Source organism: Pteronotus mesoamericanus, unplaced genomic scaffold (assembly GCF_021234165.1).
Source record: "Pteronotus mesoamericanus isolate MK-2021 breed Mesoamerican mustached bat unplaced genomic scaffold, CSHL_Meso_final contig_105, whole genome shotgun sequence".
In the NCBI taxonomy this organism is placed as follows: Eukaryota; Metazoa; Chordata; class Mammalia; order Chiroptera; family Mormoopidae; genus Pteronotus; species Pteronotus mesoamericanus.
In genome coordinates this window covers 16,213,133-16,239,085 of record NW_026555006.1, presented here as the reverse complement: position 1 = coordinate 16,239,085, position 25,953 = coordinate 16,213,133, and the positions used below count along the sequence as shown (strand labels likewise).

Sequence of the window (25,953 nt, the reverse complement as noted above, 5' to 3'; positions counted from 1 at the left end):
CCCTCCCCCTATAGCCATTAAGTAGCTACAAGCCGATGACCTAAGCTCAGCTCATCAGATGCCCTCCTCCCGCCACTTACACAGAACAAACACCTCCAAATAATCACTAAGAATCCAATATGAGTGCAACAGCTATGTCCAGGGTCTGGTAACAGTAGCACCAATGGGGTACCCAGGACACAGGGCAGGCAGTGACAGTGACCACAGTGCCAACTGTAGGTTCTCATAAGATTCTTCCTAGGCTGCAATTTTGGCCATGGTTCTGGCTTCTAATGTCCCTTGGACACTGTTTGTGACCATTTTGCCAGTCTTTCTCCTGATTTCTGCCTATCTCCCCAATAATTCTCTTTCAGCTTTAAAAGAACCAGATTTGATTTCTTTTGCTTGCACCTCATCACAATGAATAGTAGAAACTGCAATAGTAGGTAGTGGGCAGATAGGAGAGAAGATGTGGCCAAACAAATAATGATCCCCCAAAGAGGTCCATGTCCTAATTTCCAGAACCTTTGAAGAGATTACCCTATACGGCAAAAAGAATTTAAGTTGGGGAGTTTACATTATAGGGCTGAGTCCAATGAAATCACAAGGTCCTTATAAAAAGAAGGCAGGAGAGTCAGAGAAAGAGATTGGAAGATGCTATGCTTCTGGCTTTAAGATGGTACCACAAGCCAAGAAATGCAGGCAGCCTCTAGAAACTGGAGGAGGCAATGAAACAGATTCTCTCTTAAGGCCTCCAGAAGTAACACAACTCTGCTGATGATACCTTATTTTCACCCCAGTGATGTGGATTTTGGATTTCTCACCTTCAGAATTATAAGATAATAAATCTGTACTGTTTTTAAGCTACTAAGTTTGCAATAACTTTTTATACCAGAAACAGGATACTAATACAGGAGATTATTACTTTTTCATGGAAAAGCATACTCATTATTCTCTATCAGCAGGTTGAAAACCTCAGAGAAATTGTGAAGTTCTTTTGAGTTTTTCTTTCATTCTACAGAACTCTGGTGGTTTATTAGGGACAGAACCCAAAGAAAAAGAAATAAATGTAGACAGAGTCTAAAGTGATTAATATGTTAAGGGACATTGTGTATTTAACCCAGTTTAGTAACCATGAATCTACAAACTTATAATCCATCTCCATATGAATGAATAAGAAATCTCTAATGACAAACAGCAGAATTTTTGCAAAGTGCATTTCATGTGTCACGCTCTAATTTCATTATATTTAATATCACCTATATTTAGTTGCATTGATATAACTTCTTTTTTCTCTTAGTCATTAAAAATCCTAAAAAGTGAGTAAGAATCTTTATGGAGTCATTGTTAATGCAATAACCAAATTTTGTAAGAACAAAATACAAAGTGGTTTAATATCTTGCTCATACTTGCCTTCCTTTGGAGAACTGTCAAAAAAAAGAAGAGGAAGTAGAAGAAGAATATGATTTCTCTGGGAAACTTTTCTACTGCAAGTAGCAATTCAAGCAAGTTAATTAGTCATTATGAACTGTGACGGCCCTTCCCTCAGGCCTCTGACTTGTCATTAAAAAGATTACAGAGCCTGCACCTTTTCTTCTTTACAAAAGGATCCGTGTTACAGGCATTGAAAACACTCCTGCCTGGACAGCCCCCTTTCACCTTTTTTTCACCTCAGTAGTGGTGAATTTAAGGAATTGACTTTCCCATTTTCTCAACATTCATTTTCTATGCTGACAAATTGTCTTTTCCCCTCTGGTGCTCTTTCTGTACTGCTTAATGACCCCAGAAATTTTTACTTGGTGGTCTTGAAGCTCCACCTGCAGCAATGCTCAGTGGTTCTCAGAGCCCCAGCTGGAACCTCACATCCAGAGGCAGGGCAGAGTCTAGGCAGAAGGTACTGTGGGTGTGATGGTTCCCTGGGACAATGGTCTTCCACCCCCTGCTTCTGGGGACTCTGGGGCTCCTGAAGTGGACTGGCGTGATTAGTGACTTGGGAACAGGGGGAAGGAGGAAGAGGAAGCAGAGAGGTAACCAGATAGTACAGGAGATAACGGCGTGAGGTTCTCACATGCCAACTCTTCTCTGCCCCTGCCCTCAAAACCACCTTTAATATTTTAATATTAATATTTTAATTGTTAATATTTTCTCATCCAAGAACATGGAATTTCTTTTCATTTATTTGTGTCTTCTTCAATTTCTTTCATCAATATCTTATAGTTTTCAGTGGATAAGTATTCCATCTTGTTTAAATGAGTCTTAAGTATTTTATTGTTTTTTGTGCTATTGTAAATGACATTGTTTTCTTAATTTCTCTTTCCAGTAGTTCCTTGTTAGTATATCAAAGTGCAACTGATTTTTGTATATTGACTTTTTATCTTGAAACTTTACTGAATTTGCTTATTAGTTCTAATAGTTTTTTGGTGGAGACTTTAGGGTTTTCTGTATAGGAGATCATGCCATCTGCAAAAAAAAGAGTTTTACTTTTTTAATCAGTTTGCATATTTTAAATGTCCTTTTCTTGTCTAATTGCTCTGGTTTGGACTTACAGTATTGTGTTAATAGAAGTGATAAGAATGGACATCCTTGCCTTGTTTCTGATCTTTAAGAGGAAGCTTTTAGCATTTTACCATTGAGTAAGATGTTAGCTGTGAGCTTGTCATAAATGGCCTTTATTATTATGTTGAGGTACATTCCTTCTATACATAATTTGTTGAGAACTTTTACCACGAAAGGATGTTGAATTTTGTCAAAGGCTTTTCTGCATCTATTGACATGATCATATCATCTTTATCCTTTGTTTTGTTAATGTGGTGTATCACATTTATTGATTTGCATACGTTGAACCATTCTCGCATCCCAGGGATAAACAAACCCTGCTTGATCGTGGTATATGGTCTTTTGAATGTGTTCTTTAGTTCTGTTCAGTTCTTTCTGCATATCCTGCCCACACCCAAGATTATTGTCCATGGCACTTGTCCTGCTTAAAGGGCAAGTCTAACCTTTTTATGTGGCGATTCTTACACGTTATTGCAGAAGTATCACTTGGCTAGAGAATGAAGAATCTGATTTTAAACTAATTTCCAAGCATTTATAATGCAGGTGGTCAACACATCTCACTCTGGGAAGCACTGCTTTTTGGACACTTGACTGAACAGGACCAGCTGGATAAACACATGCATTGCCCTGAGGTGTTCCTGTCTTGGCCAAGGCCACCTTGTCCTCATCTCTCACTGTCCTATCCAAGGTTCCTAGAGCCCTGCAGTTTCATTCTCATCACCTTAACCCAAATTTGCTTCCACATCTTGTATTCATGCCAAAGTAGAAATAATTGATAGTATCTTACGGTTCACTCTTTTATCATGTATTTTCATTTTCGTAGGAAATATTACATTTAAAATGAAGTGCTATTGGAGTAGTTCCATCCTTAGCTAATGTGTAGAGCAGGGTTTGGTCGGGTGGCTGAGGGGTGCTGACACAGGGCCCTCCCTCCTAGGTCTCTGAGGAAGAAGGCGGCAGAGCTACAGTGCCTGTGCTAGGATCTTGCAGCCCATGCTATGCCCTGGCTCTACCATTTACCAGCTTCGTAGCATTTGGCAAAACTGCTTAATCTCCTTGTATCTCATATCTTTTTCATCTACTCAATCGGAATAATAATTACATTCCTGCAGTGATGAGTAAAGGACAATTCATATGTAAAATGCTTATCACAGTGCCCAACCCATAGAGAGCATCCAACAAGTGTTAGCTAGTATTTATTGTCCTGGAGTCCCTCTGCATCCAGCCACGTAATTAAACTTTCACTATTATACCAGCATAGGAAAATATGAGTTTCTAACCCAGAGAAACTTTTGTGTTTGCTAAAGCCTAACATTATATTCTGAGGTTGATTTCTTTCTTATTCTCTTTTATTATAAGTCTTTGTTTTCCAGTAAAGTCTAAACACTCTGAGGAAGGAAAAGAAAATTATAAGTCATTTAACCATTGCTATAAATGAGTTTGTCTGGTTTCTTTTGAAGACCAATTTTTAAAGGCTAAGGAAAGGCACTATCCAGAGAGAAAGTGATAAAAAAGAATACTAGGGGCTGTACCTACTTCACGATTTGCCCTGCAGTGCCATCTGGGTGTAATTGTGAAAAATCATTGTTGTGTGTGTGTGTATGTTTTAGAATTTTCATAGGAGTTTATCTGAGCCAACCTGACAACATATACCAGGAGCAAGATCTCAAATGCTCCTGAGAATAAGAGTTTTGCAGCTTTTTTATGCATTTAAAATTAGGAAAAGAATGTACAGAGAGGTGAGAGAAAGCAAGGCAGGGTTTGGGTTACAGGATAGGTAACCAGATTATATACTCTCTTGAGGGTTAATATCCCCCTGGAGGGGAGTTATGTCTGGTATTTCAAAGGTGTGTTAACCTAAATGCAAAAGAACAATGAACAGGGCTGGCTTAAAACCTATCACTTACGAAGTTATAGGCCTGGGGAAAACACATTGTTTTGAGATGAATGAATTCAGTTACACACACATAACAATTTCAGAGAACGAAACAGGAAATTCTTGCATAGAGGGACATCGCTCTCAGGGCTGTGTTTCTTCATAAATAAATAAACCTTTATTACTGGGAAGGGTTGGCTGCTCAAAAAACCCCATATCAAACAATTGGTTAACTGAAAGTGTTACAGGAATTATTTTTTTCAATTGTGAAATAATTCAAAGTTCAGTTGTGAGGTTTTATTTTTACTGCTTTCATTTATATCTTTATTATAGTGCTATGTAATTTTTTTAATTGACTGTCTTCTCCAGAATTAAGGGATCTTTGTCTCTGCCCACTGAGGTTCTGCAAGTCCCTAGCAAGTGCCTGGTGCCTGGTAGAGTCTAAATGAACATGAGTGACTAGGTGAATATCTTTTCATGGGTACTTTTTAAAAAAGCAACTGATATTAAAGTTGTACTAATGAGCAATTTGACACTTGCATCAAGCATCTTAAAATGTGCTTAACTCTTGAGCCAATAACACCGAAAAAACAAAAGGTGATTTTATATACAAAGCTATTCAAAGAAATTTGTTGATAGTGGACAAAAATGCAATAACCTAGATAGCATTATAATAGGGAAATTATTAAATAAATTATTGTACATCCATAAATTGGAATACAGTACAGCCATTAAGTAGTTTTTAAAAATTTAACAAGGTAGATTAAGTATGAAAATCAGGATTTAAACAGCATATGTGCTACAGTACTTATCATTAAAAAATATACAGATAGGAAAAATTAATGTTAAATCCACTAAATTGTAAGCAACAGTTTGTCTAGGTTGTATTTTACAATACACTTGTCTTGCTTTTACAAATAGAAAATAAATACATTTTCAAAAAGATTTAGTCTTATCACTGTCCCTAACACTGTTTCTCATTTAATGTGTCTTAGAAAGGAATTTGTGCCAAAAGAAGTTTGTTTCCTCTTAGCTAACATGTTAAAATTGTATAGAGGCAAGTTTTCAGGATTGCTTAATTTAAACTGGCATTTTTGCCTCAGGTGATTTTTTTTTTTTCCCTCAGGAAACCAATACTTGAAATTTAGGCTTGTTACAAGGGAGCTGTTCCTATAGGATGTTCCTATTCCTGCATGTAGGGTTTAAGACCTTCACTTTTAAAGGAAATTTGTGGCCCTTAGCTTAACTTATAGAATACTTTAGTAAACTGCTCTTCTACTTTGACATAATTGGTTAAAGAAATTGATGAGATTGCTGAGAGCTATTGGTAAGAAAACTTGGGTTCTAGTTTAGGTGCTGTTACCCACTAACAATGTGTATGATTTAGAAAATCATGTCTCACTTTTCTCATTTGTAAAATGGTGCCAATTTACAGTACCAAATATGGCTGATGTAAAAATCAAATAAGATTATACATAATAGTACTTTGTAAGTGGTAAGTAAATGTGAGTTATCAATTTTGATAACCTTGTTAGATGATTTTACATTTCTTTTATATTTTTAAAGATTTTATTTATTTATTTTTAGAGAGAGAAGAAAAAAGGGAGAAAGAGAGGGAGAGAAACATTGATCAGTTGCCTCTCGCACGGCCCCAGCTGGAGCCCTGGCCCACAACCTAGGCATATGCCTTGACTGGGAATCAGTCTGTGACATTTTGTTCACAGGCTGGTGTGCAATCCACTGAGCCACACCAGCTAGGGCTCTATATTTCTTTTAAATATAATTTGGTTATCAACTAAATTATTATAAATGGCATCTAAAGTCCTAAGAATTTTTAACGATACCAAGTTGACAGAATATTTTCAATTAAAAACTAACTTTTAAAAGACTCAGTATTGCAAATGATTCCCTTAATAATGTGTTTCTACATAAAAATTACAACTAAAATACAGAACAACCATCATTCAGAACTGCCTGCTATCTGGGTGAATGGAAGCCCTACAAATAGGGATTTAAAGAATAGGCCATATCAAGACTGGAAGGAGGGAAAGAGACATGGAGTGGACTTGTCCCACACCCATGTGTGGCAGATAGAAATTGGGAGGGGTATCTCAGCTGCAGAGGTACCCCCTGAGGAGCAAGATATCCCAGCCCCATAACGGGTCCCTCAGTCCAGAGTTACAGTGCCAGGAAAGAAGTGTCCATAACTTCTGGCTGTAAAAACCAGTGGCAACTGAGTTTGAGGGAGACAGAGGGCTACTGGAGTACCAGGCAGTTCTCCATAAAGGGCCAGCAGACCGATGTACTCGGACTCACCCCCTCTGAGCTCCAGCACCAGGGCAGCAGCGTGAAAGGCACCAGAGACATACGGTAAGGGGAGGAAATGAATTGACTGGCATCAGGGTGAGAGCTGGTGAGAGGCAGCTTTCTCCCAGACAGAAGTGCTGGCAGAGACCATTGTTCCTTGGATAAGTCCTCCTCTGACAGAGCTGACAGAGGGGTACCATATTTGAAACTCCATCAACCTGACTCACAATGCTTACCCTGTCCTGGTGATTCCCTGAGGCCTGGCCTCACCTAATTTGCTGGCCCACTCAAAGTGTGTCCAGTGGCTTTTTCATACAAATGGCCTGTCTTGGCCCATGCTTCTGGTTTCTTAAAATCTGTCAAACGAGCAGCACCTGACCTTAGCATGCCCTTTGCCTGTTGTTAAGTGGGCCTAGACCCAGCACTAGCAGCAGCCAGCTTTGGTTCACAGATTGGCCTTGTCTGGGCACCTCCAAGCCTAGCATAAGTAGCAGCCATCTGCAGATCACTCTGTAGCTCATGCCAGGTGGCCCTGGGCAGAACACAGGCAGCAGCTGACCTTGGCCTGTACTTCCTGGGAGGCCCCAGAGCCAGCACACCCAATGGACAGCTTCAGACCACGTCAAAGCACCACCCAGCCTCCTCCAGAAACAACACACTCAAGGGGTGGGCTCATCAGGCACCAGAGCCCTACTGAAGTAAGTCCAGCTCTGTGGAGTGGACCCCTGCACAAACGATCCTCCACAGTGGTTGGTGGTCACAGCCAGTCCTTGCAGCTGATTGGTCTGGGGGTAAATCCCTCCTGTTGACATGCCAACAGCAATCAAGGCTCAACTACAAGAGGAGGGTGTACTCAGCCCACATGAAGGGTGCACCTTGAGTATACAGCTTGGGTGATAGGGGAGACTATGCCACTGAACCCTACAGGATACCTACTACATTAGGCCACACTACCAAGACACAGAGTCAAAGCATCTCTACCTAATACATAGAAACAAATACAGGAGGCTGCCAAAACGAGGAGTCAAAGAGACATGTCCCAAATGAAAGAACAGAACAAAACTCCAGAAAAAGAAATAAACAAAATGAAGACAAGTAATCTACTTAATGCAGAGTTCAAAACACTAATTATAAAAATGCTCAATGAGCTCAGTGAGAACTTCAACAGCAATAAAAAAGAAGAAATAAGTGAAGGATACACTAACTGAAATGAAGAAAAATTTACAGGAAATCAATAGTAAAGCAGATGAAAGCAAGAATTAAGTCAGCAATTTGGAATATAAGGAAGCAAAACACACACCCAATCAGAACAGCAAAAAAGAAAAAAAAATTTTTAAGTTGAACATAGTGTAAGTAGCCTCTGGGACAACTTCAAGCATGCCAACGTTTGTATAATGCTGGTGTCAGGAGAAGAAGAGAGAGAGCACGAAATTGAAATCTTATTTGAAAAAAAAAATTGATAGAAAACTTCCCTACCTTGGTGAAAGAAATAGATGTACAAGTCCAGGAAGTGCAGAGAATCTCAAACAAGATGACCCCAAAGAGGCCTACACCAAGACATTTCATAATGAAAATGAAAAAGCGTACAGGCAAAGAGAGAATCTTAAAAGCAGCAAGAGAAAAGTACTTCGTTACAGAGAGGAGTTCCCATAAGACTGTCAGGTGGTTTCTCCACAGAAACTTTGCAAGCCAGAAGGGATTGGCAAGAAATATTCAATTTATGAAAAGCAAGGACCCATAACCAAGATTACTTTACGCTATAAAACTATCATTTAGGACCGAAGGAAAGATAAAGAACTTCCCAGACAAGAAAAAGATAAAGGATCTCACCAAACCAGTATTATATGAAATGTTAAAGGGTCTTCTTTAAGAAGAAAAAGGAAAAAAAATCAAAATTATGAACAATCAAATAGCAATAAATACATATCTGTCAGCAATTGAATCTGAAAAACAAAATAAATAAACAGGAAAAGCAGACACAGATTCATAAATAGAGAGAACATATTGATGGTTGACAGATGGGAAGAATCTTGGGGGGGGCAGTGTGAAAAAGGTGGAGGAATTAAGAAGTACAAATTGGTTATTACAGAATAGTCATGGGGATGTAAAGTACAGTATAGGGAACATAGTCACTAATACATTAATAATTTTGTTAGATGGATGTGAGATTTATTAGGATGATCACTTAGTAAGTTATTTAATGTCTATTTACTGGATGTACACCTGAAACTAATATAATTAATGTATATCACCTATAATTGAAAAATAAAAATGATTTTAAAATATAATAATGTATTTCTCATATTTGGGCTTTACGGGGCACCAAAAGAACTTTTAAACCAGTCTGGTTCTTAGCTTTCTTTAGGGGCTGGTGATCATCAATATTTATAATGTATGTTAAACTGCTTTGAAAACATCAAACACGTTCCAAGATGTTATATTATAATAAAGATAATATTAACAATAGTGTGATTATAATTAAGATCAGTTCTGAAAAGTAAAAATTAAATCTAGTGTATAAACTACCTATAGTAGGGAGACATCTTCAGGATAATGGGGCTGTTATGGAATATTATGGCAACTGCAATAGATTTGTTTTATTGCTTGCTTTCAACTAAAATCTATTTGGCAAGTTGTGTGAGGACTTCTGGTCAAGATGGTGGCATAGGCAGACAAGGCTCACCTCCTCCCTTAACCACATCAAAATCACAACTAGAATATAGAGCAACCATCACTCAGAACCATCAGAAACAAAGTTGAATGGAAATCTGACAACTATGGAATAAAAGAAGAAACTACCTCCACTCAGATTGGTAGGAGGGATGCAGATACAGAATGGGCTGATCTCTCAGCCACATGTGATGGATAAAAATTCAGGAGGAATGTCTCAGGAGCGAGATATCCCAGACTCACAATAGGACCCACAGCCCAGAGTTTCAGTGCCAGGAAGATAAGTCCCTACAACTTCTGGCTGCAAAAATCTGTGGGGATTGAGTTGGTGAAAGAAACTGCTGGAACCCTAAGCAGTTCTTCTTGAAGAACCCACACATGGACTCACCTACTCAGACTCACTCTCTCTGAGCTCCACCTAGCAGTTTGAAATGCACCGGTGGTATACAGGAGGAAACTTAAGTGTCTGGCATCAAGGTGAGCAGAGGCTATTGTCCCTTTTTTGAGCCCTCCCCCTGCAGAGCCATAGAGATAGCAGGCCAGTGCCAGTTCTGAGAAGCCATCAACCTGGCTAACACTGTTTATTCCACCTAGGAGATCCCCTGAGACTCCTTCCCACCCAAATTATGCCCCCCGCCCAAGCTGCTTTTCCATGTGAATGGCTGGTCTTGGCTCATGCTTCACAACTTCCTAAATCCTATCAAACAAGCAACAGTTGGCCTCAGTGAGCCCTAGGCCCAGCACTAGCAGCAGCCAGGCTAGATTCACAATTTGGCTTCGTCTGGGAATCTCCAAGCTCAGCACAAGTAGCAGCAACCTCAGATTGCTTTATAGCTCAGGCAGGGTGGCCCTAGGCAAAACACAGGCGGGAGCTGGCCTTAGTCTGCACCAGATGGGATAACCCATGGCCAGTGCACCCAGTGGACTGCTACTGCTACAGACCATATCAGAGTGCCACCACCCTGCCCCTGCTCAGCTGATCCTCCATGGAGGGCAGAGGTTGGTGGTGAGTGGTCACCGCCAGTCCATGAAGCTGACTGGCCTGGATAAATCCCTCCCATTGACCTGCCAAGAACAATCAAGTTTCAACTATAAGAGGAGGGTATACTCAGCCTACATGAAGGGCATACTTTCAGTAGCCAGCTTGGGTGTTTGGGGAGGCTATGCCACTGGACCCTACAGGACACCTACTACGTTAGGTTACACTACCAAGACACAGAGTAAAAGAAGTTCTACCTAATACATAGAAACAAACACAGGGAGACTGCCAAAACGAGGAGATAAAGAGACATGTCCCAGATGAAAGAACAGATCAAAACTCCAGAAAAAGAGCTAAGTGACATGGAGATAAACAATCTGTCAGATGCAGAGTTCAATACACTGCTTAAAAGGATGCTCAAGGAACTTAGTGAGGACCTCAGCAGCATGAAAAAGATCTAGTCTGAAACAAAGCATACACCAATTGAAATAAAGAACAATTTACAGGGAAATAACAGTAGAGTAGATGAAGTTGAGAATCAAATCAATGATTTGGAACATAAGGAAGTGAAAAGCAACTAATCAGAACAAGAAGAAAAAAGAATCCAAAAAAATGAGGATAGTGTGCATAGCCTCTGGGACAACTTCAAGCTTTCCAAAATTCACATTATAGGGGTGCCAGATGGAGAAGAGAAAGAGGAAGAAATTGGAAATCTATTTGAAAAAATAATGAAAGGAAATTTCCCTAATGTGGTGAAGGAGATAGACATGCAAGTGTCCAGGGAGCACAGATAGTCCCAAACAATATGGATGCACAATATGGAGAGAATACTTCCCTATTTGGGGGTGAATATAGACATGTATGTTGAGGAAGCACAGAGAGTCCCAATTATGATGGAAGCAAAGAAGCCACCCTAAGACACATCATAATTAAAATGCAAAAGGTTAAAGATAAAGGGAGCATCCTAAAAGCAGCAAGAGAATAAACGTTAGTTACCCACAGGAGCATACCCATAAGACTGACAGCTGATTTCTCAAAAGAAACTTTCCTGGCTGGAAGGGATTAGCAAGAAATATTTGAAGTCATGAAAAGCAGGGACCTACAACCAAACTTGCTCTACCCAGCAAAGCTATCATTTAGAATCAAAGGGCCATTAAAGATCTTCCCAGACAAGAAAAAACTAAAGGAGTTCATCATCACAAATCATTTTTATGTGAAATGGTAAAGGGACTTAAGAAAAGATCAAAACTATGAACAATAAAAGGACAATAAATACATATCAACAATTTAATCTAAAAAACAAACTAAGCAAACAAAAAGAATAGAGACAAAATCATGGGTACAGAGAGCATATTGGTGGCTGCCAGATGGGAAGAGGGGTGTGGGGAAACGGGTAAAGAGGTGAGGAGATTAAGAAGTACAAAGAGAGAGTCACAGAATAGCCATGGGGATGTAAAGCACAGTATAGGAAATAGAGTAGCCAAAGAACTTACACACATGACCCATGGACAAGAACAGTGGTGGAAGGATTGCCTGAGGAAATGGGGGGTGAAGTGGAGGGGGGCAAAGGGAGAAAAATCAGGATAGTTGTAATAGTATAATCAATAAAATCTAATTAAAAAATAAAAACAATTGTGTACATGGCAAAAAGTCTTTCGCTAACATTTCATTGAATTACCTGTGTAAATGACTGGAATATTAAACTAATAATATTAAGAGCAGAGAAATATCTTAAGATAAACAACAGCTCACCTAGATTTTATTGAGAAAAGAATCAAATAATCTCATATTTAAGTGCTTTAACTCTCTGATAGTATATAGTAGGTAATAAATATTAACTGATATGATTTGATTTGTGTTTCTTTCTAGGAGAATATATTTTACCAGAGTGACCTAAACAGTTGAATGTAACCTTAATAATGTTTTGTTCTGTTTTTCAAATCAAGGGCTTAGGTTATTATATGCCTCACAATCACCCAGGATGTTTGTAAGACATGCTAACACTTGAGCACCCTCCGACTCCCACTGCCTGAGGCCTGTGACACAGGGACAGCGAACATGCATACCAGGTGGTTTTTATCATTTTTTGTGCCCAGGAATGTTTGCAAACCATTACATAAATTGTAGTCAACCTAACAAAATCAAACAATATGACAATTTAAGTATTACCACCTGCTCTACAACAGTTTTATCAATTTTGATAGAAATCAAGAAGAAGAAAATATATAGTTAGAAGAGAGACAGAAGTCAAAAGAAAAGCCTAAGTGATTAAAGGTATAAATACACTCACCTGTTTCAGGTGTTTTATGAAGAAAGGGTGAACTCCAGGACTGCCAGTAGCTTTTACCTGTTTCTCGACATCTCACTTGAAATTCATATTTAGTGTTTGGCTCCAGGCAGAATGTTGACTGCTGCACATATGTCAAATTGGTGTCAAATTCCTTAACCTAAAAAGGATGAATAATAATAATGAAATGATACAATGTGTTTTAAAACCAAATATTCCACTTAGCAAAAATGCATGGAGCACCTATGTTTCAGGCACTTTTCTAGAGCCTGGGAAAATGGAGAGGAATAGAGTATTTTATATGAAACATGGCCATAAGCAATTAAATACATGTTATTTAACATTAGTAATGAAGTACACATTGTATTTGACTTTAATTTAATTTTTAAAAATATTTTACTTATTTTATTCTAATATTTTAATTTAAATTTAAAAAAATATTTTACTTATTTATTTACAGAGAGAGAGCACAGGAGGAAGAAAGAGAGGGAGAAAAACCTGAATGTGTGATCGGTTGCCTCTTGCACGCCCCCAGCTGGGTATCTGGCCCCACTGCCCAGGCACATACCCTGACCAGGAATTGAATCAGTGACCTTTTGGTTCATAGGTCAGCACTCAATCCACTGAGCCACACCAACCATGGCTCAAGGTTTTAATTTTCAAGAAAATCCAAATGTAATATATTCTTAATTTTGAAATGGCTGATTATAATGGGGTAGAAGAAACAGGGGACCTAATAGCAATTTCTTTTAAGTCTCTTATTTCTCTCCATCTCTCTCTCTTTCTTTGCAGTGAGATATATAGATCAATAATTTTTCATGAATGGTGAAATAATTTCACTTGTTAATGATGACTTTGAGAAAAAAAATTACTCATAAGCTAAGCTGTTAAATTGGTCCTTACTGCAGAGTTACTCAAATTCTGTAAGACCTGTTATATATATGTATGTGTGAGAGAGAAAATAAAATAAAACACTTAAGAAAGTTGAACTGTAAAACTCCAAAGGAAGAGAAGTAGGAAAATAGCTGAGGTATAAACTTGCAAATCATTTTCTGGGTCACGACAACCTGCTCTAAAACATAATGAAAAATGACCCCAAACAAGCTGCTTCAGGTGGGAGAGAGAAGCCAGACATTTATACAGCACCTCCAGAGTGTTGTGATAAATGGACTTACTGAAAAAAGTGAAGCATGACTGAAAGATATACATAAAATACATCTAGAAACACATTTATACTGGAGTAAACAGTTACTAGACACTCATGAAAGAGATAGTTGAAGCTATTGAAATTTCTTTTTTAAAAAAAGCAAGATATCCACGTTTAGGAATTCTTCTGTTAAAAACCAATCTTAAAAAAAGAACAATCTTAACATACATCTTTAAAACTTGCAATGCATTGAAAATGTAAAACTCTTGAAAATATCTGTAGTGGAAAATGTCATGCTCTCTGAAAGATACCATTCAGAGTTTCCATGGGCCACGTCTCTACCCATAGCCCTTGGGATTTTCTGCTACGTAAATATGACTGGCCACGTCTAGGGTCTCCTGGAACCAAGGAGAGATTTTACTTGTGCCAAAAGTTTGACTTTCAAATGCATTCTGTTTCATATCGGCTGCTCTCAAAAGGGAGTTATTATTCTCCAATATGTTTTTTGCCGTTACATTTATAGATAAGTCCTTTTAAAGACATACCCTGAAGTACAACCAGAATTCTAAATTAGAAAGAAGAATTTTTTAGAACTGTTACCAGTTGTTTCTACCATGAGACAAGCCAGGTGACTGGTTAGGGCCTTGCAACCCCAAGATGATACCTCTAGATGATATTTTCAGAGGATGAAATGAGCATCGAGAGCTAGACTTAACTGAGTACCTGTGGCTAGGGTATGATCTCAAGCACAAGAAATAGGACTTTACTGTTTATAGCAGTCCATTTCTAGTTAGACCGTCAGTTCTGCAGGTGGAGGCATGGAAACTTCATCTCCATCAGTGTGAGGTCCCTCTTTTTTTAGGGTTATATCTAAGTTTCTGGGAGCATCCTTGGGTGGAGGGAAGGAGAATCTTGAACCTAATTCAGAGTTCTAGAACCCTGACTTCCCCCATCTCCGAAGATGGGACACAGTCCAGAGTGAGGGTGTCCTTCTCAGTGACTCACTGGTGTCTTAATTCTTTTGGTTCATCCCTCTTACCCCAGCCCCTTACCTCTTGTTCTGTTCAAGTAATCTTTATCTAGAGTTTGGTGGAGCGGGGAAGGGGCATGATTATTGGAAAACATAGTCATGACTAATCACATGTTCTTCCAAGTCTTCTGTCTTATACTAGCATTTACACTTTTGAAATGCAAAGGCCAAGATTTGACCCTCTGCTCTCTGGACACTGTTCTATTTGCAATTCCAGGAAGAGAATGAATGCTTGGTTATGTGTAGCCTAAGAGCTAAAAATGGTTTTTACAGTTTTTAAACAGTTGGAAGAAAAATCAAAGGAAGACTATTTTGTGATACATGAAAACTATATGAAATTCATATTTTAGTGTCCAAAAATAAAATCTTATTGGAATGCCACAATGTCTACTCACTTATTGTCTGTGGCTGTTTTCATGCTGCACTGAAAAGATCAGTAGTGAAGACAGAGATCTTATGGCCTGCAAAGCCTAAAATGTTTACTGTTTGGCTCTTGAATAAAGTTTGCCAATACTTTGGTCCCGTGTAATTAGAGAAATGAGTCACCGTTAATCCAATTACTCGAACTTACAGGGAAGATTTCCCTAAATTACGGTCTCTGCTATTGGGCACTCTTCAAAGCAAATAATAATACTAATAGCTAATGTTTCAAAATTATGTGAAGTAGGCATTACAAGAATGAGTGTAGATACAAAAATATTATGGTACAGCACTGTCTTCTAGGAGCTTACAGTTAAAGGATGGGGGATACACTTGTAAACAGGTAAGTATATACAACGTGGTGAATGGTCCTGAGACAGGGCACACAGCAGGGGGCAAGGGCTGCTGCTGAGGATTGTGAGCTCAATTTTTGACACACATTTGCTATGTCAGGGAGACAGTCCATGAAGATAATCAAGTAGGTAAATATTTTCCCCATGGTATCAGCCTTGCAGGATTGCCTGAAGGGCTGGCTGATGCCTCACAGCCTATATGCAGCTTAGCTAAGAGGGGCTGAAAGGCATTCTCAATGTATTGATTTGATTCTCAGGTGGGCTTCCTTTGCTCTACTAAGCCAGCACACAGCTTCCCTGGAGGTTAGGATGAAGCGTAACACTAACAGCCAGCATTTACTGGATATTAGCTCTATTCCAAGCTCTGGGCTATCTTCACACAACATTTGATCGTCCCCACAAGGCTATGAGGTGAGTGCTTATTTTATTCCTATTGTAGCTATGGGAATGATGAGGCACAGGGAAGATAAAGAACTTGTTCAAGCTTGTGCAACTAAAAAAGCAGAGCCAGGCTTTGAACTCTAGAGCCTGTGTGCTGAGCCACAAGGCTTTCTTGGTGGAGACCTGTCACTTGAAATAAAGAAACTCCTTCCAGCAATATCTGATGGAAACAGAGCCAAGGTTGAAGGGCAAATCTGTAATCTTTTGTGTCCTCCCGCTGTTGTTGACTCTAACTTCCTGTTTCTCTACATGGAGGCAAAGACAACAGCTTATGAATAACCCAGACAAAATTGGTGGGGTAGTAAATGTAAAACACAAAACATCCTTTTGGCTATTACTGACTGGACGTGGGTCATAATAATTCACCTTTTTGTGTGTGAGTAGTTACATTTGGAAGAATCATAGTAAAAGGGATAGGATAGGGGTTTTGGATTGAAACTGGGTTTTTCATTTTCCAAATATTTTTGGGGTGCTCAAACTATGTAAGCACCTAGCTACTAAGAGTGTAAAGTCTGGAGAACCTGACTTAAACTTTTTTGAGCCCATTCTGTAATGGAGCTGATACTGCCCACCACAAAAGATTGTCATGAAGATTAAATGGGATAACAAATACTCTTTCAGCTCCTTCATTTGCCTGCTCCTGACTGAAGAGAAGGTTTTGAAAACTGAGCTCAAATGTACCTGTTACCCCTTCTCACAATGGCACTTGTAGCTCCACCAGGGGGAGCAAAGAACAAAGGTTTCTTCCGGAAAGCAGCTGGTTGCTGAAAACCTGTTCAGAGATACTTACAATGTAAATCCTTTATGTTTCCTAAACATTCTTACAGCCTACTACCGCCTCCGGCTATACAGAATAAGGGAGTTTCATATTCTCAGCATCATCCTATGACTGTGACACTACACAAGGGTCCCAGATGTCCTTTGTGAGCAAAACTGTTAATTCAAAATCTAAGACTCAAGAATTTCAACTCAAGAATTTCATTCAGGCTGTTTTTGAATTCACCTAAGTTCCACATAAGAAAAGACTGTCTTTGGATTTTTGTTTAGTGTCTACCTCACTTGTCCCAGTCTTTAAGACCAGGGCTACTGTGTGCAACACAGAAGCCACAATTGTTCAGTGAAGGAGTCCGATGGCATCGCCAATTGGTTACTGACCACGATGCAGCACATGGACTTGCGCCAAAGAGTAATCTAAACAACTCTGAAGTTCACATTTCTGATTTAAATGAACAAAGGTAAATAAACAACTTGACATCAGGAATTTATTTTTAAAGAGCAATCTTTAAAGGGTTGTCATGAAGTCAGTATAGTTTGACCCTCATCTTCACACTCTTTAAGCACACTGTTCTACAGCAAAACTGGTGCTAAGAATGATTGGGTTGAGGCAGAAGACGGCTTTGGAGTCATCAAAGATTAGTGTTAAATACATGTCATTTTCATTCCTGAAAACTTGTAAATTCATACATGATATATACCTATGTTTTTGAAAGGGGATTATTTTATATTATTTGGCTGAGTGTGTTCAATCTACCATCTTTACCCAGAACTTTCTTTTTTCCTTCCTTCCTTCCTTCCTCTCTTTCTTTTCTTTCTTTCTTTCTTTCTTTCTTTCTTTCTTTCTTTCTTTCTTTCTTTCTTTCTTTCTTTCTTTCTTTCTTTCTTTCTTTCTTTCTTTCTTCTTTCTTTCCTTCCTTCCTTCCTTCCTTCCTTCCTTCCTTTCCTCCCTCTCTCCCTCCCTCCCTCCTTCCTTTCTCTTTCTTTCTTTCTTTCTTTCTTTCTTTCTTTCTTTCTTTCTTTCTTTCTTTCTTTCTTTCTTTCTTTCTTTCTTTCTTTCTTTCTTTCTTTCTTTCTTTCTTTCTTTCTTTCCCATCTCCCAACTTCTTCCTCTTTGGCAAACATCAGATTGTTCTCTATATCTATGGGTCTATTTCTGTGTTGTTTTCTTTATTTTTTTTTTAGAGTCCACACATATGTGAAATGGTATATTTGTTTGACTTATTTCACTTAGCATAATACCCTCTAGGCCAACCCATGTAGTCACAAATGGCAAGATTTCATGCTTTTTTATTGCTTAGTAATATTCCATTGAATATATATTACACATCTTTTTAATCCATGTATCCATCATACATGATAAGTAATTCTCAATTAAGCAAAGCCAGATAACTCCATTTCTTAATTATTTTGACTAAATGGCATTTAATTGTAATTTTAAAAAATTGCATTTCTTTTCAAATTTGAACTTTTTTCTCAGGCTAGTGTTACCCTGTAGTTTAAATTCATGAGTTTTTATTGACGTTCACAGATGCTGTAATGTGATACGATTTTATTAATGAACGTCTTACCTATGTCTCTCCTAAGACACTTGGTAACCTGCCATTGATATTTAAGGGTGATTATTTTGTCTAGATATTCACTATTTCACCTTATGCTTATCTAAGCCTGAGGCCTGTACTGGTTACAAATCTTACATTTTGAATTGCACATTTTTTAATTTAAAAAGAGACACCCATAAATCTGACTTTCTTTTTGAACAGTTTTTATTTTTCTGGCTGCCTGTTAAATTTTAGCATAGGATCCTTAAATTTTATATCTATGATCACTGACATACATTTCACCTTAGGACACTGAAGTACAAGGAAGTAAATAGATGGAAATCTCTTAGCTGGACATTTGTCTGTTTACCAAAGGCACGAGGACCCTTTCAGAAAACATTTCTCTGGAAGCATAGTGTAATCATTATTAAAACTAGAGTGGTTTGAATATTTCACAAAGAATCAGATAAAAACATGTAAAAGAGATCATTGTAAGCCCAGTGTGGTTGCTGACTGCTGGCTGGCTATTTTTTCATTCACTTACATGTTAAAGAATAGTGAAAGATAGCTTACATTCCAAGTTTGATTTGTTGTAGCCTTGTATCTCATTTCACAGGAAACCTTTTCAATTGTTGATTGGCTATTCCAATAAATTATGGTCTTGGGCACTGTAGTGTTTATATCCTCAGCCCTGAAAATGATGGCTGCAGAAGGTATCACTAGAAAAAAAACAAAAACAGAAACCCAGCAATTTAAAACTTACCTAGGGAGAAACATGTAACTTTTCATCAATCTACAGACATGTTAAAACTCAAAGTACTAAAAAAACAATTTTGTGATCTAATTAATAATTAATTATTTTTTTCCTGGTTTTCTATTCTTTAAGTAGGAGAAAAGTTTGGGTATTAAGTTAAATTCTATTCAGCCCATTCTTCATTTCTTTTAAAAGGAATTCTAACAATCTTGTCTTCCCTGACACCTCCAACACCTTACAATCCTAATGCAATTCCAGAGCCTGGCCTATTTACAGAGTATAAAATAGAAACAAAGGAGATAGCTCTTTTTTCCTGCATCTCTTTAGGGAGAGATGATTTTGCATCCTAACTTTAGTTCAGAGATTGATTTGGTAAATTGTTAAGTTTAAACCTTTTACAATAATATTTTTATTCTATGGTATTACATGGAAATTTGTATGAATCTTTACATTTATTGCTAACTTGTTTTATTCTTCATTAAACAAATCTGTACTTGAAAGTAGATTTGAACAAAGCAAGTCTCACAATACTCTTTAAGACTTCACCAATTACTGATTTGTTCTATGATAATAACTTTCAGAATGGAACTAAAATTCTGATTGGTTATCTTAATGGTACTTTTGTTGTACTAGGAGTAAGGTGTAACTGAAGTTCCTATATTCCTAAACTGTATAAATACTTACAAGTGGGTTCTGTCTGAACAAAATAGAATAATTGGCACTTTCCATTTCTCCTATAGGCACACTTAGAAAAATAAAAACCTATGACTTTGCTAGATGTGTTATTTAACAAAGAACTCAAGAGCCTGTATGTGTATTTTTAAGGACCATTCTTACAGTGTAATATCCTCTATGAATTTCTTTTCATTTATTCTAAATTTATAAAGTAATCCTTACTTTATAAATAATAAAGTAAGTACTTTATTAATAATAAAGTTATTTTATTATTAACTATTATCTAAAATTATGTGCACAGGTATATAGTTTATAGAGAAATATGAAAATTAGAAATTTGTTCTCCAGTAACACAGTCTTAAAATCCTTGGGCTAATCCTAGCATAGGACAGAAGTAGTAGTTAGCAAAATTAGTCTAATTAAAGAGCTTACTATACTGAACTTTTATCATCTGAATCCTACAGTTGATTTCCTTTAACCAGTATAAGCTTCTTGTGAGAAGAATCAGTATTCAGAGATTTCTAGAGTCAGGGAAGTGGACCCCATGTAGAGGCGTTGAGCAAGCTAACGTTATACAGGGAAGCGGACCTCTTTGGGGGCTCTGAGACCCCTTGGAGCCACTCAAGCACCCTCAATGCTGTAAGTTATTCACCCTCTCCTGCCTCCTGCCTCTAAGTTTGGCCTGCCACTCGTATAGCAGCACAAGCATTCTTTTGCTGAAAGAAATATCCTGGGAAGGAACCAAAATCCTGTTTAGTCCTATGAGAAATGCAGATCACAGTAAGTCAGATTTAAGATAGAGTCTTAGCATAGAGTATGCCAACACAGTAGAGATCTAAGCCTTTAGGTGTGAATGAATTTGTGTTTTTTCAAATAAATATGTTATATAACATGTACTTGAACATATTGTTTGTTAAACAAGACTCAAGTGTTAAATTTTTGCTGTCGTTGCTTAGGCTTCAAACATTCCCATCAGATTTCACATTTTTAAAAGAACTGTCAAATCAAGACCCAACTGTAAAAGAGAACTTAGCATATGAAAAAATTATATGATAAAACCATAAAGATATTTATAATAGGAAGTAAATGATAAAACATTATGAAATAACTGACTGTCCATTTGGAAAACAAACTAAATTAGGTCCTATGAAAGACATTAATTGGTGGTTGAACAAGCATTCCCAAACCTCTTTTCCCTTCCCCTGCAAATGTAACTTCTGTCCTTAACTGTATGGTAATAATTCTATTCATTTAATTTTTTTTACATCATATGTATTTATCTATGAACAACATATTATTCAGGTTTGCCTACCATTATTTAAAAAAAGCAAAGATTCTCCCAAAATTGTTATCATCATAGATACCATATTTAAAGTTTCCATTTATATTGAAATAAACAGATTATAGTTCTTGGTATCTTTCCACTGACATGAAAAATTCACCCATAATTATTCATTGGGAGGATTAATATTCAAAATGGCAGCAAGAAGACACTGCACTTCCTCTGTTCAAATTTATTTCTCTACAAGAGAAGTTTAAGCACTACCCTCACATGTCATTTTGGCATAATGTTACTACATTATTAACTCAGCCCTGCCTTTCAGCACAGCCTCTCTGACTTAATTAAAGCCCAATCCATAGCTGTTATGTGGAAATTGCTCCCAGGAGAGTCCACATTCCTCAATTTCACAGAACAGTTCATTTATCTAACTTGAAATGTTTCATTCTTAACGTGTCACAAGTGAAAATAGCCCATCTATTAATATTCTGGTGGCTTTATTGGGTGGAGTCCCCTACACCATTAAATTATTTGGATAATGAGAAAGAGGAGGAGGAGAAAGAGAAGAGAAAGGAATAGGAGGAGAAATAACAACTGCAAACAAGAGGCTCCCTTGTTCACAGTGTGAGAAGTCAGATTTACAGGTGGTGACCAGATGAGATTTTCTTTTTATGGAAAGTGAGATGGTAATTGACTATGGCAAGTCAACAAGTCTGGGATGAAATCTAGCTGTCCTTACTAGCTATGTGACCTTGAGCAAATTATTTCATCTCTTTCTTCATCTGTAAAATAGACACATATCACATATGATTGTTTCCAGAATTTAATGCGACGTGCTTGTTGTCTGGAACACAACTCAATAATACTGAGATCATAATAACATCACAATGATGATAATAGTAACGTTACTAATAATAATTTAGTTACTAAAAATGATATTGCCAAAAAGAGAGTAGACATGGTAACTTTAATCAGCATTAATCCATCAAGGTTAATCTGTTATAAGAAAAGGACATATTACCCCATCCTACCTCAAAATGTAAATTTACAAAAATGTGCAGGGCATGCTCAAGAGAACGATAATTTCCAGAATATACAATACTATTGAATTATTTTTCACCAACATAGTCAGCAGTGTTTTTTTTCAAATCCAATATTCAGAGCATGATGATGGAATTTTAGACCAATCCTGTTATTTGAGACAGTTGCTTTTAGTCAAGACAGAGGTTGAAACATAAGTTCCAATTAAAGACCCTAGTGATCTCCCCAAAATACCCGTGTTGTGTGCCAAAAGAAGGCATCACATCCCCTAAATCATTAGACAGCAGGGAAGTTGTCAGTCACATTGTCATGTGCATTTAAATAAAAACTGAGGATAGGAGTTGAGGATGTTGGAATTAGAAGCTCCCTAGCTCTGCAATCTCAAATCTCTTAATGGAACTTGACCTCAGTTTTCTTCTATATACATATAATCTCTTCTACAAAATAAGGCCACGGTGAGGGTTAAATAAGATAATGTATGTACTAGCAATTAGCACTGAATAAAGTGCTGCATAAATGTTAGCTTGCTGAAATCATCCTTCACACAGTAGCCCCACTTTGTCCGTGGCGGATGGTTTCTGAGACTTCCAGTGGGTGCCTGCCACCAGGGATCGTACCAAACCCCAAGTATACTATGATTTTTCCTGTACATACACAACTATGATAAAGTTTAATTTATAATTAGGCACAGTAAGAAGCTGACAACAATAACTAATAATAAAATAGAACAGTAATAGTTTACTGTAATAAAAATTATGTGAATGTGTGTTCTTTCTTTCATAGTATCTTTTTGGACTATACTTACCTTTTCACTCTAAGGAAGCCCTCTATAGCTTCTCTTTGGCATATCTGAACTGCGAGCATCATTACTCTTGTGCTTTGGGGCCATTATTAAGTAAATTAAGGGATTCTTGAACACAAACGCTGTGATACTGCGACCGTCAATCCGATAACCAAGAAGGCTACTTAATGACTAACAGGCAGGTGGCGTATTCACAGTGGGTGGATACACTGGGCAAAAGGATGATTCGCAGCCTGGCAGAGTGTAACAGGACGGCTCAAGATTTCATCACACTACTCAGAATGACACACTATTCAAAAGTCATGGATTGTTTCTTTCTGGAATTTTTTATTTAATGTTTTTGGGCCATTGTTGGCCAAGCCTAATTGAAATCACATAAAGCAAAACCACAAATAAGCGTGGACTACTGTGATAAAAACAGGAATAATTGACACTGGGATCTCCACATAGAGGGTGACTGTGCCCTTGGATGACCTCTGGCTTTAAGCTGGGGTGTAGTTGTAAAAGGCTGTTACTTTCTGGAATTATCTTAAGGAGAAAACCAACTACAAGCAAAACTTCAGCCAAAAGGTTGTTTATGGCAATAGTTTATAATGGTGAAAATTTGAAAACAGTCTAAATCTCCAACAATAAGTGACTGTTAAAGACATTTATTAAAAATACTACTGCATATTAATAGAAATATTTATTCTATACATAAGTTAAAAAGGCAAAGTCTAAAATATCTGAAGCAAAAAATTTTAACGTTTATTAAACTTGGCTGATAAACAGTGATGTCAACATAATTCTCCACAATTTTCTATGTATTTTATAAAATTTATCAAAATAAAAATAAAAGCATAGCTTTCACAACAGTGCATACCGAAGACTTCTTTATTATACTGCACTTCTCACAACATAGGACTCATAACACTTCATCCTAATTCTTATTTCTTTTCATCTTCTCTGGTAGATGGTAAGGTATTTAGAACAGTAGGTACCTTGTCTGTCTTATTCCCCCTAGCCCTTAGAACAATGCTTGAACATAGAAAGTTATCAATAAATATTTTTTAAAACACATACACCCATGTAGAAATTATAGGTACTGTTAAATCTTTTTTTCTTTATCATGATTTACAGGAACTTTCACGGAAGTCCTTTCAGATCTAGACTTCCCTTAACTAGGTCAACACAAATTGGTTTTTATTTGCAAAGATATGGTAGAATTTCTTATTCCATACCTATATTATCCAGGTGAACTTGCAGTTGTTTTGACTTCTTCATGCCGAGTACATTCGCAGCTTGGACCCAAACCAAATACTTCTTGCCTCCTTGTAGTGACTCAGTGGAGATGTTAATATAATTTGAGGTGAGATATTGTTGTTCCATTTCTGTCTCTAAACTTTTTAAAAAATTAGAATTACCAATTACATTTGACTTGAATTAATTATTCCTTATTTTTTTTTGATGCTACATTTTCAGCCTGCTTTCAGAATGCAACATTTACTGAAAAATGGATGAAAATTTATTTTATTTTGAGAATTAAAAAAACAAATTTAAGACTATCTAGGGCCACAGTGTGACCTTCATGGGCCCTAAGCAATTTTGCCTTCATGAAATCCTTCCATTGAGAAAAAAATGGTGTATATGTTTATTTACACACGTACATACCTATGCTTTTATGATGCTTTACAGCTGTTGCTATAAAGGCAAATATATTAATATCACATTTAAAACACTTTCTCTGACTTACAGTTCATTTTTTCCTTTTGATTTTAAATTAAATTAAACATTCTGATGGACTCCTGAAAGTATTGTGGGTCTTAGGCACTATGCCTACTGTGTCCATTGAATAAGTCGGTTCTGGACGTAGCTTGAAACAAATGAGCAGTCGCTGGGAAGGAGCAATGTGTAGGCTCAGTGCAAGGGCTTTGAGTGAGACATTTCTACGAGATGTAGAATGGGGGTAAGATTGGGATGAGGAGTCGTAATGGGGTATAGATCTGGTAGGGTAGGGGAAGACTAACCTTCCAGATAGAAAAAAACTCAGCATGTTCTGAAACAAATAAATGAAATGACATGCCATTTTTGAGAAAGTTCAACACGTTCAATCCTCTGGAGCATGAAAATATAGGAAATAACTTGAGGTAGGGCAGACCAAATCAAAAAGGCCTTCTATGGACTTTGAAAGTAGAAATGACTGGGACTGGCGGCTGATTGGATGAGGGAAAAGGAAGTCCGTCACTGCCGAAGAGGATGGAGAAGTTAGAGTAGAGAGACCCAGTTTGGAACAAGAGACAAGAAGAGTTATTAAATTATTACTTCAAAGTATATTTATCTAAGTTTTTATAATTGAGTAATTGAAGATCTCTAACCCACCAATTAAACCTGGTAAAATTTCAAATGTTATTTGTTAAAGCTAAAACTTAAAATTTTTTTAACTGGCATTAGCTTTGAACAAAAAGTGTGAGCCTCTCTTTTAAGACTTTTAAAAACATCTACTCTGTAATATTTTAAGGGCGTAGGAGTTGGGGATAGTGGAGAGGAGGGTACTGGGGAATGTTTCTTCCCTCATTTATTTCACCACCTGACTCTGTGGTTCCTCTCAGTTGATTTAGAGCTCAGGGAAATCTGCTGAGGTCAATATAGGGCCCCCTCAGACTCTAACACTCCATGACCTATGATCAGGACCTATCATAACATGAAGTGTTTTCACTAGACTTCACTAAGTTTACATTTCTTGAACGCTTTGAACTGCCAACCCCTTTTATTTCCCTTTTTTGAGTTTCTCAGCCAGATTTTCTACATCCTGGGTTACTACATCCAAGTTACCATTTCTACTTGTTTTTTTAAGCCCTTCGTTGTGATTTCTGTCTTCACTTTTCCCATAAAACTACTCTTCTAAAATGGTATCCTTTCCAAGATGAAGTTTTCTAAATCCTCTTTTTAGCATCTGTCCTTCTTAGTTACTTAAAATTCTTACCTCCTTTGGCTACTAGACCTGTACTATCTTCTGGGTGAGCGCTCCTATATCTCTTTTTCACACCTGCTTGGTGACATCGT

The 25,953-nt window shown here is 37.4% G+C and overlaps 1 protein-coding gene across 1 annotated transcript in view; it reads right to left on the bottom strand.

Moving 5' to 3' along the window:
• Nucleotides 1-25,953, bottom strand: part of IL23R (interleukin 23 receptor) — a 64,601-nt gene that overhangs the window by 18,062 nt on the left and 20,586 nt on the right. Inside the window, exons 4-6 of the mRNA XM_054572667.1 lie at nucleotides 24,132-24,292; nucleotides 18,934-19,079; nucleotides 12,658-12,814 (exon numbers count right to left, since the gene is read on the bottom strand). Of these exons, the coding sequence (XP_054428642.1) occupies nucleotides 12,658-12,814; nucleotides 18,934-19,079; nucleotides 24,132-24,292 (464 nt within the window). The remainder of the gene's footprint in view (nucleotides 1-12,657; nucleotides 12,815-18,933; nucleotides 19,080-24,131; nucleotides 24,293-25,953) is intronic.